Source organism: Balearica regulorum, chromosome 2 (assembly GCF_011004875.1).
Source record: "Balearica regulorum gibbericeps isolate bBalReg1 chromosome 2, bBalReg1.pri, whole genome shotgun sequence".
NCBI classification, from domain to species: domain Eukaryota; kingdom Metazoa; phylum Chordata; class Aves; order Gruiformes; family Gruidae; genus Balearica; species Balearica regulorum.
Window position 1 is genome coordinate 21,223,893 of NC_046185.1, and position 17,093 is coordinate 21,240,985.

General features: G+C 38.9%; 1 protein-coding gene across 5 annotated transcripts in view; it reads right to left on the bottom strand.

Annotated features, from left to right (window-relative positions):
• Positions 1-482: 482 nt before the first annotated feature.
• ZFPM2 (zinc finger protein, FOG family member 2) overlaps positions 483-17,093 on the bottom strand; it is a 317,797-nt gene continuing 301,186 nt past the window's right edge. For all 5 annotated transcript variants that reach the window (XM_075743495.1, XM_075743492.1, XM_075743493.1 and 2 more), the window contains 3 exons: positions 10,954-11,160; positions 7,182-7,406; positions 483-3,963 (listed from right to left, as the gene is read on the bottom strand). In XM_075743495.1, the coding sequence (XP_075599610.1) occupies positions 1,472-3,963; positions 7,182-7,406; positions 10,954-11,160 (2,924 nt within the window). In that variant the 3' untranslated portion in view covers positions 483-1,471. The remainder of the gene's footprint in view (positions 3,964-7,181; positions 7,407-10,953; positions 11,161-17,093) is intronic.

The following is a 17,093-nucleotide window of genomic DNA, read 5'->3' on the forward strand; positions in this document are numbered from 1 at the left end:
TAGTTCAAATTTTAACATAACAAATTATGGAACAGTATTCCTATATTAAATTAGTGGAGCAAACCTGTTCTATTTAAATGAATGTTATTTTTTTCATGTAAGACCACTGAAGACATAAAGAATCATACTACAGGTGTTACGAAGCAGATTGTTCCACTGATTTTGACATATGGAGGTGCTGTCAGGGAGGTACATCTTCCTTAGCTCCAATAAAGGGAACAGCCTTCCTTGTTTCAAACTTTCTCATTTTAAGTTTTCGTTCACTAGGTTGTCTTAGACTTAGTTGTATTAGTGACCTGTCAGCAAGGACTCCCTCAAAGCAGTGGCATCATTTGTACTCATTTTCTCTTTGAAGATTTTGCTTCCACTGAAGACGGGGGCAACGTTAACCTGTTCCTAAGAGCTTCTTTACAGTTTGTGAGCTCTAAATCCTCCTTGAAAAACAAAATAAAACAAATTTAAAGAAATTACTGCCAAACATCTCCAATGATCTGGAATTTTATTCCATCCATATACATGCATAGTAACAACATTTGTTGAGAAATTATTTCTATCAGAAGTAGAACATTATCTTTGTGATCACCAGTTGCAGTATTGCTACTCTTATATTTAAATATATCTTATATATGAATTAGATTCATAATTGCAGCATTGAGTTTAGGGTTTTGTTTTAGACTGTGCCTTTCAAAAGATAAAACTGATTGATATGACCTCATTACTTACAATACTGCTTCCAGTAATTTTGTTCATTCTTTATAAAGTATTGCATTTAACAGCAAAGGTTTAAAAATTGAGACAGAGATGCATCAGCGAAAGAAAATACAAGTACTATACAAGAAAAAAATTGCCATCTTCATTTAACGTACGTTTCAGATTAAGAAAGTGGACAGAAACATACTGCTACATACAAATGCAAAGCCTAATGACTAAGGTACTGTATCTGCTAAAATATAAAGTGCAAACTGAGCCCAATTGTTCAAAAAATTGAAATTTTAAGGCGAACTTTACAGCATAGTTGAAACTTTTTTGCAAGTTATATTTTAGCACATACATATATCTGCAACAGCATATAAGAAAAAAAATCAGGATACACAAGTGCTTTTGAAGCTATTTCTAAAATGCTTTTCTGTATTGTTTGTGACTATTTTCTTTAAAATCTACTATACAGTGCAAACCATATGTGCTACACAATAACTATACAATAACATTACAAATGACTTTAATATAAAGTTTTTAAATAAAAAATAACATAACTACAGCTATGAATACTGCTGGTAAAATAAATTAATATTTTTGAAAATGGCACCAATAATACACTTTACTAATGGACTGTAATGAAATTACACCTTTAAGTCTTCAACTCAGCAACAGTGAAATCTCCTGATTGTCCAGATGTAATTCAAACAGCTTGCTTTAGACTGTATGGAACAATATGCTAAACACAGGTACCAAAGGTGACCAACCAATTGTTTCATTTGACATGTTCTGCTGCATGTGACGAGCAATAAAACTTCTTATGAGTTATAAAGTTTGAAAGATTGTTGAACTGGATGTCACACAGTCGGCAATACTTTCCACTGGTTGGAGCCTGGGTAGAACCATTCACGCCTTTAGCTATACTAGACAACTGTTCCTCTGCTGTAGGAATTGCTGGAGAGACATTTTCATTTGCAGTTAAGGGATTCTCAGAGATCCAAGAAGGAGACTTGTGCCCATCTTCATGCGGAGGGTTCTGGGAAATGTTCTCTTGTTGTGGGTTTGCGGCAGGTCTTTCCTCCTGTTTTAGTCCCCCATTAACTATTACCATGCCTCGGTTTTTCGGCAATAGCGGAAGAGACTCTTTCTTCTGCACAGCACATCCATTCGCAGGCGCCTGGCCTTTAGGAGATTCACTTTCTGTATTTGTGCTTTGATCTAAATCAGTATTATGAATGACGAGAGAACCAGAAATGTAATCACTTGGCTTTATTCCATAATATGGAGAAAGCTGATCTGCTCCTTTAGCTTTCTTTATTGCTCCAGGGTAAAGGCATTGTGGAAGAAACAAATGTTTGTTTTCTTCTTTTGTAGCAATAAGCTGGGCCGCTTCACTAAAGACTTTTAGTCCTTGAAGTGTTGCTAAGTGTGTGGAAAATAAGTTTCCATTAGGAGAGGGCTGTTTCGAGTTTCCGTTTTTCTCACATTTGATTATGCTTCTTTCGTAACTGACATCTGGGCTGTTTCTTTCACTTTCTGGGTTTTGAAACACCTTACTGTCGAGCTGTCCCAGGTCATTACGCTGATGGGCAGTGACAGGGCAAAAATTCTGCTTGTGAGCCAGGTAGTTCTCTACCTTGTTAAAACTGATCTTGCATACTGTGCACTCATGGTAGTCTAGCAGCCTTTTGGGAGAAGTGGACGTCCTCTCTGACGGGGGTAAGCATTTCTTACTGAGATCTATTGGCACATCCATCTCCAAGCAAGACACAGCGGAGTGGGGAGTATCACACTTTGAGACTGGAACACACTTATTAATAGACAGTGACGTTTCCAGATGCTTCGAGACTATTCCTGGAAAGATATCACAGCGTGGATGGTAACATTCTCCAAGGCCTTCTGTTGACTCTTGAGTAGATGTACAAGGATTGCCAAGATTAGCCACCTCTAGAAATCGCTGTTGAACTAGTGGTGGCCTTTGCTCTTGCTCTGGTAGGCACATCTCATACATCTTCCTTCGCTTCCGGGTACGCATTGTTCTCTGCATGGCAGGCACTTTGTTGGAAGCGGACCTCTTCAGTGGGGGATCGTGGCGAGTGGCACAGTAATACTGCTTGTGGACCATGTATGTTTCATGTCTGCTGAAAGTAATATTACAAGCTTCACATGTGGTCTTGTTAGGATCACTCTCCCCTTCTACTAAAGGAGCACTGGGATTCTTCACATCAGAAGGTTTTCCATTTATCTTCTCATCGCCATTGCTTGCAGTCGACAACTTCTTAGATTGTGCTGTAAAGTCTTTTTCATGACTTTTATTGTTTGGCCCAATCAAATCTAAAACATTGGAAGAGTTTATGCAAGATGTCTGCAGAAGTTGATTCTCTGGATCTGATGTGTGAGGAGCTGCATTCAGGATGTTTATAGAGCTTTGACCGTTACTGGGACTTACGGCTTCTGGCATTTTTTCTGGAACACTGGAAAAATCCGGTGACTTTGCCATCTGCTGCCATCGGCTGCTGCAGTAATGCTTTTTGTGTACCAAGTAGTTGTCCAAATTATTGAATGTTATGTTACACTCAAAACATGTAGCCCCTTTGGGCATCAAAGGACTGTAAATTACAGGAGGATAATTGCTACTTCCATGCCTCAGTCTTCGATGGACCAGTTCAGACATTTTGGCTAATATCTCTGAAGCCTGAGGAACCACAGTGATGTCCTGGGGAAAAGCAAACTGGGAAAGGAAAGGTCCCATTGGGAAAGAAGGACCAATAGTAGGCTGAACCGGCGATGAAGCAAGTCTTGGACTGGATGGTTCAGATTTTATTTTAGTGTATGAAAAACTCTGCTTATTTGTTGCAGGCTGTGTTTCTGGCCTCTGGTTTGGAAGGAAAAGTGGAGCCTTTTTTTCACATTTATCAAGCTCTGTATCAGAACTTGCATCTTTAGTCTGCATGGTCTTTTGGCTCTGGGGAACATCATTTCTGCTCAACAGGTCCGTTGCTGGCTGTAAACCTTCTTCATTTCTACTTGGAGAGTGTTCAATGTCACTTTCTCTCTGAATCTTGTTGCCAGAGACATGTAACTCTTGGTGCTGCAGTAGCTCTCTCTGAGTCTGGAAGCCAAAATGGCAGTGATTGCATCTAAAGGCAGCTTGAGTAAGATGTGAGAACAGGTGCTGATGAAAGTTAATCACTGAGTCAGCAGTGTAAGTACAAACTGTGCATTTCAGACTGGCACCGGGTGGGAGAAATTCTTCCATTTTCACTCCTTTAGAAAAGACAAGTAAAATACAAAATAAAGTGACCATTTTGCCCTTCATCTATACTGGAAAATCAGTTGCACAGCAGGTACAAACACAGTGAGAACAACTAATTTTCTTCTGATGGGATGATATTAGTCGCCCTGAAAATAGTGGAATTGGTTTAGAATGTCTTTCCTTGAACTGCTAGAGGATATTCCCAGACTTCTGCTCTGCTTTGGGAAGCCTTAGTATCTGCATGCATTCAGCAGAGATGAAGGCAAAGAAAGAACAAGGGAAAGGATAAAAATAGACTAGACTTATTCTAAATGGAAAGGTCTCAGAAATTAGAGTTTTAACTAGAGGAGACATAAAGTTTCCCATACACAATCACTGAAAATTTTGAATGCACAGAAAGCACATCAAGGTCAAGAGGCTCAAGGTTATGATGTGGCTTGAGGTACAGCCCTCAAACTCAGAGGGCCTGAAAGCCACAGAGCAAAAGTAGCATTTTGAGCATTACTGAAGCTCAGCTCTTTGCATGTATGAGTTGGCTGTAGTGTGAGAACAGGATACAGATCTATCCTCATCAGAAAAGACTGATGAGTTGCGTTCATTGTGAAGGGAGGAGGATGACTAGTAAGACACAGCTTCCTTAATACTTTATCTTCCATATATCATGACCATAGATGACTACTGCTGTAATGCAAGACCTTTTCCTCATGAAATCACTACAACTTTCCCTATCAAGAACAGTACTTTCAAAGCCATCTTACATTCACTGCTGAAACAAAAAACCCGCCAACGTTTCATGGTATTTTGAAACTGAAAATGCCTTAAAAAGAGCTAAGACCAAATTTCTCTACTGCAACAACACAGATTCTGATTACCTGTTAGACAACAAAAACTGAAAAAAATATTGGTAGGGATGATCTTCAGAATCTAAAATGGGTATTTGTTCTGTCTACACACACACACACACACACACACATACCATGCCTTGGTCAGGTAAACTAGGTTCGTGGTGGCTGGACAATATAAAGCTGTAAGAATATTGTGGCTCAGTCTGTGGGAAGTCATTCTGTGGTACCTGGGGGTGCTCAGTTCTCCCCTAGTATCTGCGACTCCCACAGTTGGGAGTGACATTTGAATGTGAACTACTCTCGGGCTCAGAGGCCAGAAGGGAGCTGAGGAGACACACAACACTTTAATCAGCGCTTGTTCCCCATCAGACACTTTTTCACCAGGAGGCCATATGAAGCTTTAGCTCCCCCACTGCCATGAGATTGTATTTCATACACTTCCACATCATGTGACAGAGTCATGTTGGAGTGTCGTTGCATTTCAGTCAGGGCTCCATGCTCCCGTGTTGTGGGTCTGCTACAGCCCCTAGCGGGAACGGTACCAGAAGCTGAAGCAAGCACAGTACTAGCTTACAGGGCATTTGGAAAAGGAACGTTTCATTCCTACTGCAGAAGCTGTTATAACTTGTGATAATCTGTATTAAAAAAATAAAGATTGACAGGATTGAAAGAGAGCAAGAATGACTGAACTGTCTAGTTTATGACTAAAAAGAAGGGGAAGGCCTGACTTTTAGCCTCTGATTTAACAAATACCTAAAGATTCTTACTGAAAATCAGCAGGATCTCAGACCTGTGTTTCAAGGAACACAGATGCTTATCTCTAGATTGCAAGAAGACATAGTCACTCACAGCTTATGGCTGAAAACCCCCTCGACACCTAAGCTGATAGTATGTCATTAAATGCAAAGAAGCAACCCTTTTACACAAGGGATAAGATTTCAGAATTTTCCTCTGCTTGGGGAGAAATGAATTTGTTACCTTCCAAGAGTACCTGGTTTTAATTACTAGGCTCTAAGACATGCTGGGCTGCATTCACCTGCTCTTGTTGAAGCTATTCTACTGTTCCACTGGTTCACTGAGCAGTGAAATATTTGCTAGGCAAAAGACAGAAAATGGCAATAGCCTGATATTCAAAGATCTGGAAGCACAAAAAGATCTGACCTCTAAATGAATGGCTAAGTGTTGTCTTCATAAGAAAGTTTCTCACTCAGCACTCTTCTAGTCCTGTTCTGGGAGGTACCAAACCCCTCCAAGGCAACATGATGCCTTCTAGATTTGTAATGGCTGCCCAAGTATCAGAAGAAGATTTTTCATTTCACCAAGTCCACAGAATAGACTCCTACTCCTCCAGGAGTTTCTACACTGCAGCCAAATAAGGCTTTCTTCTGTGAATAAAGCACATTAGTGTCCTTTAGACTCCATCCATTTAACAGGAGGATCATGAACTCCTGCAGGGCCCTTGCCTCTTTCCAGACAGCTCTGTACACTAGAGAGCCAACACACCCATAACCTGACACTGCAGTCTTTCTTATTTGTAGGTTTTCTCTGCTACTGAAAATTCCAATGCAGAATGTTCTTGCAGAAAATTCCAATGCAGAACTTGTGTTACCAGCCCTAATTCAAAACAAATTCAAAGAGCACACTCAAAGGACCTTCAGGGAGGGAGATAAGATTCCTGCTGAGTTCCAGATTTTTAATCTCGGGAATTTTTTTATCTAGTATTATAATTTATATGTATCCAGTATTATAATTTTAACAACATGGACAAAGAAAATACTATCCCCATTTTATATTTATAAGGAGGGAAAAGAATATGGTTATGAAACAAGAAGTTTTTATGAAAGAAATCTCCTGGGAAAAGCACACAGAATTCTGGACCCTGGTCCTTAAAGCCTCCTCCCTAAGAAGCCTACTCTAGGACCCCAAGATCTTATTTCAGAAGGATTTGCTATCTGGTGGTATGTATTTCTCCACTGAGCATCAAAACGGGTAGGTAGAGATTGTTGTCCAGCAGAATCGTGTTTGGTGGATGCAATCCTGAAGTAATTGATTGAATCTCTCAGAGACCAAGCAGCAGCAGCAGTCTAACTGTGTCTGGATCCCTGGGCATACCTTCACCAGTAAAGAAATGCTGCCTATATCTGTGTATACACACAGTAAAAGAGAGACAGCATTCAAATGAGGATTAGTAGATAAATGACACTGGTTACCTGGGAGAGGTGCTTGGTGTAGAACACAGGTCAGAAACTGTTGACATTTTGGTAGTATCTACACCCAGTGCTTGCATATATTTGGAAAGACCTTGATCTACTGAATGTCTACAGTGAGTAATTCTTCAAATAGCTAAATCTAGAAGATGACACAGGAAAAGACATCGTACTTACCACTGTGAGAATTTAGGTGCATTTCCAGAGCTCTTGCGTTAGAAAAACTTTTGGTGCACTGCGGAAAGGGGCAGACACTGGATATCTGCTGAGCACCATCTTCATTCTCCTCTGACAGCTGAGGCCCCTCTCTTTGCCTCCCACTGCAGTAATACATTAGATGGGCCTGCAGGTTCCGCTCGCTTCGATACCAAATGCCACAGGATTTGCAAGGGAATATGTCCTCTACAAGCAAATATAACCAGGTGCAGGTTAGCCACAGTGCGCTCAGTGCCAACCAATTAACACAGCTGGATTAATTCCCCTCACTTCCCCATTAAACAGATGCTTATTTAATAAAATATTGAAAACAGAGCCCTGGGTTTATTAAAATGTCACTTTCAGGTGAGAAACTGAACGTGGGAGACAGTTGTTTCTTTCAAAAGGACATTTTAAAAATAGTTAATATAAAACCAGCTAGATGTTTTTAGCATGTAATTATTTAAAAAATGAAATTAAATTAATTTTTGTTATGCACATGCAGTGCTAATTCAAGAAGTAAGCTGTATCTCCAGTGCATCACTACTCAATATGTGACATCTTTTAATTGTGCTTTTTTTTTCTGTGTGCACAAGTCTTTCCAGCATTGGGCCTTAAAATTTTTGAGTGCTAATTGCAGATCATTCTGAAGGATGTATATTTTCAGAATGCTTATGTAGTTATTACTGTAAAATCCTAAAATCCTGTTGCTCTGATATCCAGGAGGCCAGACTAGATTATGTTTCCTTAAGATCCTGCAGTGTTGAATGTAATATTACACTAAGCAGCATGTTTATTTCCTGGGTTCCTGTTGTTACTAATATTAGAAGTTAAAATTTCTAATGTACTTTTGACCTTGTTTTTGGTAAATTGTTACTGTTCCACTTTTCACTATGCAAAAGGGATATTTGCTAAGAACAATGCAATTTTTCGCTATCTTCTATCCCAAAGTGTCAGCACCCTCTCTGAGGAGAAGTCAACGCAGAGGTTGCACAGAGTGCTTCCCAGCAGCAGAGGGAGTAGGTATTTTGATCATGTACTGAAGGCTACGTACTTTACTCATGTGAAGAGTAATAATAAATACTGTGTATTTACACAAAGCAGATATAGATATTTGGTTGTTAATATCCTGTCAGAAGGATACCTCCACAGTACACGTTGCGTATCTGTCTCAGAAGGACAAAAGACCTATTTGATCTTTCTGAAAGCTGAACTTGCCATCCTATCAGTAAGAACAAGGAAGAAAACCCAGCCCTTTAGGGTACATCTACACTAGTGACAGGGTAAAGACTAGAGCACTGGAACTTCTTGTTTACATTGTTAAATCATGAGAATGGTCCCTTCCACACTTTTGGATTAAGTCAATTAACACCTTCCCCAGTCCTGCATACAGTTCAGGAGTTACCAGGGGCCTAGGATCATTCTCTGCAACTGGTTTGCACACTTCTTGCCTGTTTTTGAGAAAGGATAAAATTATGAGTGCAGCCAGACTGTGCCAGCTGAGCTCAGGATCAGAGAATGGGCAATTGCAGCCAATATCAAAACACATCTTGGTCAACACTAAAACTCCCACTGACTTCAGAATGCAAAAAACTGCTAGTGATTGTAATTAACTTAGTCTTGAAGAATGGTTGGCTGCTCTGAAAATATGGCATGTGTAGCTGATGATGTAATTCATTATCATTCATGACAATTTATGTTTGATCTCAAATATTGATGTGTACAGGACAACTTCTCTGTTCCAATTCCTTTGGGTGAACAAAGTTGAAGACTCCAACCCATTGAAATGGATGAGTTTTTTATTTGTTAAATATCTACAAATGCAGCCAAAATTTACACTGCTTAGTTTGCTTCTCTGACTGCATTGCTAATGCTTGTCTATTTTTCTGCTCATGAATTTGCATAAAATATTTTCATCACCACCAGTTTCTATTTTTCCATTTACCACTGAATAACTGTGCATGAATTTAACACATGAACATTTAATGGAGCAGTTAGTATTCCAGTATATACCACTATTAAAACATTACTGATACAGCTTGCATCATTTCAAATGTCCATCTCATATGAAAGCTGACATTTCAGCATTTGTTTTTGGGTTCAAATGGTTTAAAAAAGTTGAACCATTGCCGCTTCTATAGAAGAGAAAGTCCAAAAGTAGTAATAGGAAATTCTGATATGGGCAACATGTCCTATTTGAATTCATTTGATTACATTCTGTCACGGAATTGAACTTTCTGATTATCTTAATGAATTTGACTCTGAGCCATCTTTATTTCCTATGGGCTAGATGGTCTGGACAGTCTGTAGTTCCAGTTATGCATAGTGAATATGTGACTCCCATTACATGCCATGCAGAGGAGATGCATTTGAGGAGTTTTGCATGATGAGAGGATGGAATTCCAGGGAGAACAATCTATAGGGATGGTATCTGAAACTGTTAGTCCCCTAAAGTGATGCATAATAGATAAAGGCCACTTGAAGTTAATGTTTTAATTCTTTAAAAGCAAAGTATTTCAATTTGTTTCAATGGTTCAATGGATAATTTCCAAGTATTTCAATGGATCAATTCAGGAAATTAAACATGCAAGTTCAAGCTGAATGAGCCAACGGTGATATTCTAATTTTGATTTTTCAATCAAAAAATGTTAGGAAATATAAACCATAAAATACTACTGGACTCGCATCTGGCTCACGACTTTACTGAAGAAACTGAATTTCACCAGCTCAACAATGAAATGTGGAAACAGCCCTGGTCTGGTCAGAGGCAGAGTCAGAACCGGGGAGTAAAGTTCTGGACAGTGAGACTTGCTACTTTAGTAGCCTCCTGGAGTTAAAATTACACAGGTTACTCGAAGTTGCTGCTAAGCCTGTATAGCAAGAGCTGATGCACTGTAAACTTAGAGTCCTCTTAGCAGCAGAAGTAGCAATGATGAGTGCGAAAGGCACTGCTGGCAGCAAAGGTGTTTCCAGAAATTTGATGCTGTAGAAATATGACTAATTTGCCAAAGCCCAGAGTTGGCCTTGTGTAGATTTGCAGAAAAATACACTCTCGGCTGATGGGAACAGCCAACGTATTTGAAAAGTACTTAGGAGGATGAGGAACTAGGGCTGTATAAAGGTAAAAAAGCAATAGTAAGTTAAAGAAATGAAGTTTAATTCAAGCTGAATTGTCCCAGTTCAGGAACTGACTTACATGTACTTAAGTCCCTCTTCTCTAAGAACAGCACTTAATTACATACTGTATTTTGTCCACTGAGTGGGGATAGTACAATAAATCAGGGCTGCTCTAAGGCATGATCTCCGCTGCATTTCGAAACAGCCACTGAAGAGATGTGTTCTTGCTTTCCACTGAGTACCATGAATTATTACCAGAAGCTGCAGCTGTAAGCAACAAGCTTACTTGAGCGGCAGAGACTGGACTTTGTGAGCTAACAGGCCTATCTTATCTACTTCTTTAAGTTTCTGATCCTGTTGCCTCTGGGAGCAGATCACAGAACCTCCACACGAGGGCAGGTCAGATACTCTGGGTGAGGCTCTTGCAGAGCCCAGCCACCAAACCGCTCTTCCTCCTCCTTTTATGTCTGCAAGTTCATCTGAGATGATGGGGGAACAAAAGCAGGCTTCGAGCTGTGGGGTTTAAGTCATGTGCTTTCTCTGGTCTTGAACTCACTATCACTGTATTAGCTTTTCATACGAGCCTTAAAGTACTGCTGTTTTTAAAAAATGCCAGAGAATAGTATTCATCACTTACTGTTCACAATAGCCGTAGGCAAAATAGATGCCATTGCAGCTTGTTGAGGGAGCAGTTGTATTGAGTCCAGCAGGCGTGCAGGATACATCCCTTCTGTGAGAGTCATCTGACTAGCAGCTTGCAGCCTTGAGTCAAAATCTACAACAAAGGCAATCAGCTCTTCCCCCTCTGAGATGGCCTTGGTCGTGGTACACCAAAGCTGCCCTCCTACAGGAAACATGAAAGCAGAAAGATTTAATTGATGATATCAGATTCCAGAACTTAAAACATCAGTGCCATATCTTCACACTCTTTTTTTAAATTTCAATGGCTTGTTCAAGGTAAAGAGGCAAGTAATTTTTACTTTTACTGCCTGCCTTCTCTCAACAGAGGAGTTTTCACTGTATAAGGATAACAATTTGGGGATACTTTTCCTAACCATTTGCTGCATGAATCTTTATTTTAATTTTTCATTTTGTCTCCTAAAAGCCAGCATTATGAAAATCAAGATATAGGTGAAAATATTTTATATGGCACTTTTCTCATCATTACTTTTCATCAAACTTCCTGTATATTTTTTTGTAACTCCAACTTTGCTTTATTTTGAATACCAAATCCCCGCACAATAAAGCCAAACAGCTGCGAGAGAGAAATCAGATTTCCTCTTAAGGGCGTTCTTCCCCTCCCTTATGTTTGCCACCCTCTTTCTCTAAAAAATCTTCCCTTATGTAATATTCTTCGTAACATGACTGCTTTATCTCTGCTTACACTGACTGAACTTCCTGAAAAGAAGATATGCCAAAGATCTGTTTCATAAAGGCTTATTCAAATAAAGGTTTGTTTAAAAGGGGGGGGAAGGTGGAAGAACTTTCATCAAACAGTAAGATACACTATAGCTCTGTGCTGCAAATGTCACGTGTAGTGCATTAAAAAGAAAATTAACTATGCGAGTACATCTACTAATGTATTTGAATGCGATAGTGAATGCTCATTTATTTAACATGTTTAGACAGGCAAAGCACTTATATTGTGTTATCTACACTCTCAGGCCTAGATACATATCCAATACAGTTATGCCTGAAATAATGTTGCGTACTTTATATGTTATAAAGCTTTTTTTCCTCAGGTTTTGTATATATAGAAAAAGCTATATGTTGTATTCATTAGGCAAGCAAAAACTGTACTCATTTTGATAAGTAATATTGCTGTGTTTATCTTTCGGCATAACTGCCTTTTCAACTGCACTTCATTTTTTTCCCCTCAAAGAGATTATAGTTTTAAAACAACTTGTTGCAAAAATCTGGTAGAGGAGATAACAACAGTGTATGATATGCCACAGCTAAATGGAAGAATTAGGACATTGTTTTAGAGAAATCTTGGACAATTAATTAAACCAGTCTATTAGCTTTCAAAGATGAGCAAACAAAACAGCATCAGTGACAATGTGTTTCAGTGGAAAAAAAAAAGCTAAGCTTCCAGACCTCAAAGTGGTGTAAAAGTTTCAAAGCAGAAAAGTGTCTTTGTATTCACCCTTCGGTAATACAGCAGCTGAAGGTGGCTCCAAAGTTTACAAACAATTTACTGTGATGGGACCAAAGCATACTAAGGTTTACTACCCTCCGAAATTACAGCATTAAATGGTGCAAATCTGAGTAATTTCCTCTAGAGAATAAGAAGATGAAACGTGAAGATAGTGCCGTAAATGTCTACAAATGCAGAATCCTAATGCCCAAGCAGGAATTCAAACATCTGAAGAGCACGATCTGACTTACTGCCTGGTATGTCAGGAGTAAATATACAGAAGTCTTCAGAGTTAAACTGGTATAAAACCTGTTCAAGAGAGAACCAGGCTAAATTCCTGAAGTGTACAAAATCAGTCTCATATAGATAAAAATATGTGATACACAGGCTGCAAGTTGAGAACCTGAAACTGGGTACTCTCACTGCAAACACCATACAGTTCATTTTCCGGGAGGAACAGGGCTTCCATTATTAACATGCACTTCTATTTTATTTATACACAGAAGGTGTAATAATCAACCAACCAACATCTTTTAGTATATTTTAATACAGAATAAAAGCTCTTCCTAGACTGTATTATTCACTGAATTTCTTAATGAAATAAAAAATGAGTCACTGCAGAAGAACCAACTGAGACTTTATCCCAGCAAACATCTTGACATGCTGTACCCTGGGGGGTGGGGACGACGGGGAAAGAAAGTGTAGTTGATGACTAGGTCTCCAGCTGCAATCAGTCTGGATCAGCTAAAAGGCTGACTCAGTCTCCTGGTGTTAGAGCTCCTCAGGGTGTTGACTCATGTCCAGCAGCAGATTAAACTTGGAAAGCTGAAGTGAGCAGTGACCTGCGTTGCCTGCTCCACCCAGCTCCTGGAGGCTGTCACACCTACAGCAGGCACAGCCAAGTGGCATGTGTGACAGCTTTGGAAGCACAACAATCTCTAGCTTGGCTTATTAAAGGAAATCAGAACCACAGAAGTTTAATCCACTCCCGCATTTGAATAGAAATCTTCAGCCCAGCAGGATTCAGATGCAAGAATTACATCGTTATTTTGTTTTCTTTCATCCCACTCTATAGAAAATGAGGCATTTAAGTGATCATGGCATATATCTCCATGTTTTCACCAGTACATGATATTGTATTAATTTAAATCCCCAGATAACCTCCCAAATGGTGCATTCTTCCAGCTACGAGTCACCCACAGGGACAGGACCCAGTACAGTCCCCTCTTGTCTCCTTCTACGCTTGCTTGCACAGGGTTAAGGCAATAGGTGCTGTTTTGAAAGATGCAAAGAACTTCATTGCCCTTAATGCAGTGAATGCAAATATGCTGGCCTTCACGCACAGCAGGAAAACAGTGCAAGAGAAGTCTTCTTGAGCCTTCTACTGCACAGTCAGGGAAATGATGTGCAGAGAACCTGGCAGAGGCTTCCAAATTTAATAGGAAGTTCCAATCACGACTATCATATGAATTATTATGCTGTCTAGATACCCTTGTCAGGGATCAGAGCTTCCTTACAGGTGGTGGTTACAGAACAGGAAAAAAGTTCTTGCTTCCCACAAACATTTCTACAAGCTAAGACACAACTGACACACACACAGAGTAATTTCTCAGGAGCACATCATCTTTTCATGAAGCAAAGGGCAGCGTTAACGACAGATTTTTCACAAGGATAATAAGGAAGTCTTTGCCAAGTACCGGTGGCAATGGAGAAAGAGATAGGAAGATGTTTGCTTGAAATACTTGCAAAGACTTTAAGATTTCATAAGGAAACATAAAGGCCTGTTATTTACATGAGAAGTTCTAACTAAGCTGGCAAGAAATTTTTTAACTAACTGTCCCTTTTGTCAGAAAAAGCTTACGGGGGTGAAATGGTTCTAACAAAGCTTTACCAGGCCACGTTTCTCAGTCCTAAGACAGACGCAGTCATCAGAAGAGAAAGGAAGAACATCCAGATAAGCTCTAATAGGGATGAGTGACTGACAGTGCCTCAGAAATGCAGTTGTGCTTATATTATATGGTTAGAAGGCACAACAATGGTAGACCGGTGATTGTGGCCCACTTCTCACCTGTAATGAGTACACTGGTCATCATTTACATTGAAAAGGGTCTTACTGGTTTGACATGGTGTGGTAAGAAAAAGTCTTACTCTTGTTCCAGTGGAGAAGGGAAGTTTTTGAAATACCAGAAGGCTTTGTGACACTGGAAAGCTGCTTTCTCTACAAGGCTAGTTCTGACTTTGTGAAATTGAAAATAAGCTTCTTAAGCCTGCAATATATTGTTTTATATTTATGGTTAAACCAAAGAAATTTATGTGATATGTAATACATACACATCAAGCAGAAGAAGAAAACAAAAATGTCTGTAAACACTATGTATTTGTTTGAACTCTTTTTCTAGTTCACATTGCAAGGAATTAGAAATGCTCATTTAATCATCGGAAGTTGGGAAAGTTAAAGAATATCATGTTGTGCAAACTAGAGCAAAAAATTACATTCCAGTTGCATTGGCATGACTTCTTTATCAAATGACATCAGGCACTGAAGCAGCTATCTGATACCTTCGGAGTCCACCAACTGGAAAGGTTATTTCAGGATTCTCTTCTTTGTCTGCATCTTTCACTGCAATATTTCTGCTGCTTGGAAAAAAACCTCAAAAACCCAACACGTTTAAATAAAAAAAACAAAACCAAAACAAACCGTCTATGCAAAGGAAGAAGTAAGGTCCTGATGTCCCTGAAAAACCGTGGACTTACTGTTCTTTGTAGTGTTTATGATCAAGATTCTTGTGCAAACAGATCTGGTTCCTAACAGGAAGCTTATAAATCATACTCATAATTGCTGTCAAAACTGCAGTGGAGTGTACTGCAAGTTTCGATAATAAAGAATAGAGTCACAGTTCAAACTTGATTACATTTTGGAAATTCATGCTGCTCTTACAAGAATCAGTGGTCTTAAATATCTTCTTCTCCTGCCAAATTTTTCACTTGCACTTTTTATTATTTATGAAATCAGTGTCTGCACAATGTCATGCAGACCTCTGCTGATAAACTCTAATTAAGATTAAGACAAGCCTTTTGGAAAGGATCCCATCATTAGCAAACATGATAAACACAAAAATACTCCCTACTTGTCAACCAGGAGCAATTCAGTAACCTAACAGTATTATCTGTTGCTAGGCTACAGAGCTGACAAAGCTTCAATTATATTGTATGGCCATACCTATAGAATACTGTATAAGCAAAATGTATCTAATATAAAAGCATTTAACTTCATCCATGCTATCTGTAATTCATGGCTTCTTTCAATGGCAAAAATCAGGTTAATAATTACACAGCATGCTGGAAAAATCTTAGCGATGTGTCATGTTTGCACAATTTTTTCTAATTTATCTCTATGATTGATAGACATTTGCTTTGTAAAAATAATAAAATGCAAGCAATGGGATGCTGTAAACCACAAGCACAACTACATCTGGGCTCATCAAGATATGGAACCACACTTAGTATAAAAAATATCTAGAAAATTGAACCAATTAAATCATATTTAGATGCAGTAATACTCTATCTTCTGTATTCAGAATAAGGAGTACTGTGATGATAGATACGCATGCTAACACAAAACTTTATTTTATGTAGGACAGACATCTAAAATACAAGAAAAACTTGTCTTTTTTATTTTCATCCGGCCCTTCATTTTTTTCTTCTACATTTGGATTTTTTTTTTAAACAAAGCAACCTCTATTATCCTATTTGGAATCAGCAATTTGCTCTGAAGATTTAACTAAAGTGATGGCCCTTCACCAGTTTTGATTCTCAGAACCCTACAACACTCCCAGGGAAGACACAGACCCCAGCACAGTGAGCCTTCTGATGGCTTTTTATCCCACTTAGTTTTTGCAGACCTTAAGGAGTGATCATTTGGAGTCTGTGGGAAACAGTCTGAAAAAAATGTATATATATTTAAGGACAGACTCCACTATTAACTACACTGGGAGAATACAGTTTCAAAATGGATAGAACCAGAAAGCCTCTCAATTGATACTGTTGCTTTTAGGAAAAGTGACTTAAGAAAGCAAGTGGCTAAAAACATCACTTCCATTGAGTACAGCTGTTTCATGGACGGAAGTGCAGCTGTTTTTTCACAGATGAAGAAGCATAACGACAATATAAACATGCATTCAAAGGCAATCCCAGTTTTCCTGTCTTTAGTATCAGTCGGTTTTCCTTGCTGAACCATTTGAGTCTAGGTTTTTGACCCAGAAATGGCATACGTCTTTCATAGACATTTAGGAAATCAATGGCAATTTCTAGTAAAACCAATTTTCAGTGCCAGTTAATTCAGAAGTACTACTTTCGTGTAGTAAAATTTGTGCTTACTGGATTTGATTGTGTTGCTGCAACAACATAATAGCCCATTTCCTGTACACACATCTTTTTGCAAGAAGGGTCAAAAGACTATCAGAATTTATTTAAACAACAGACTGTTACTCTTAGCAACTTCCAGGCACCGTCAACTGAATTAAACCTTCCTCTCCCAATGAAATATTCCAATTTGTAAAAACGATGCTTTTTAGTAATGGTAATGGGGGTTTGAGTTAATTTATTATCTTCCTCCTTTGTTGCACAGGTTAAGCATTTAA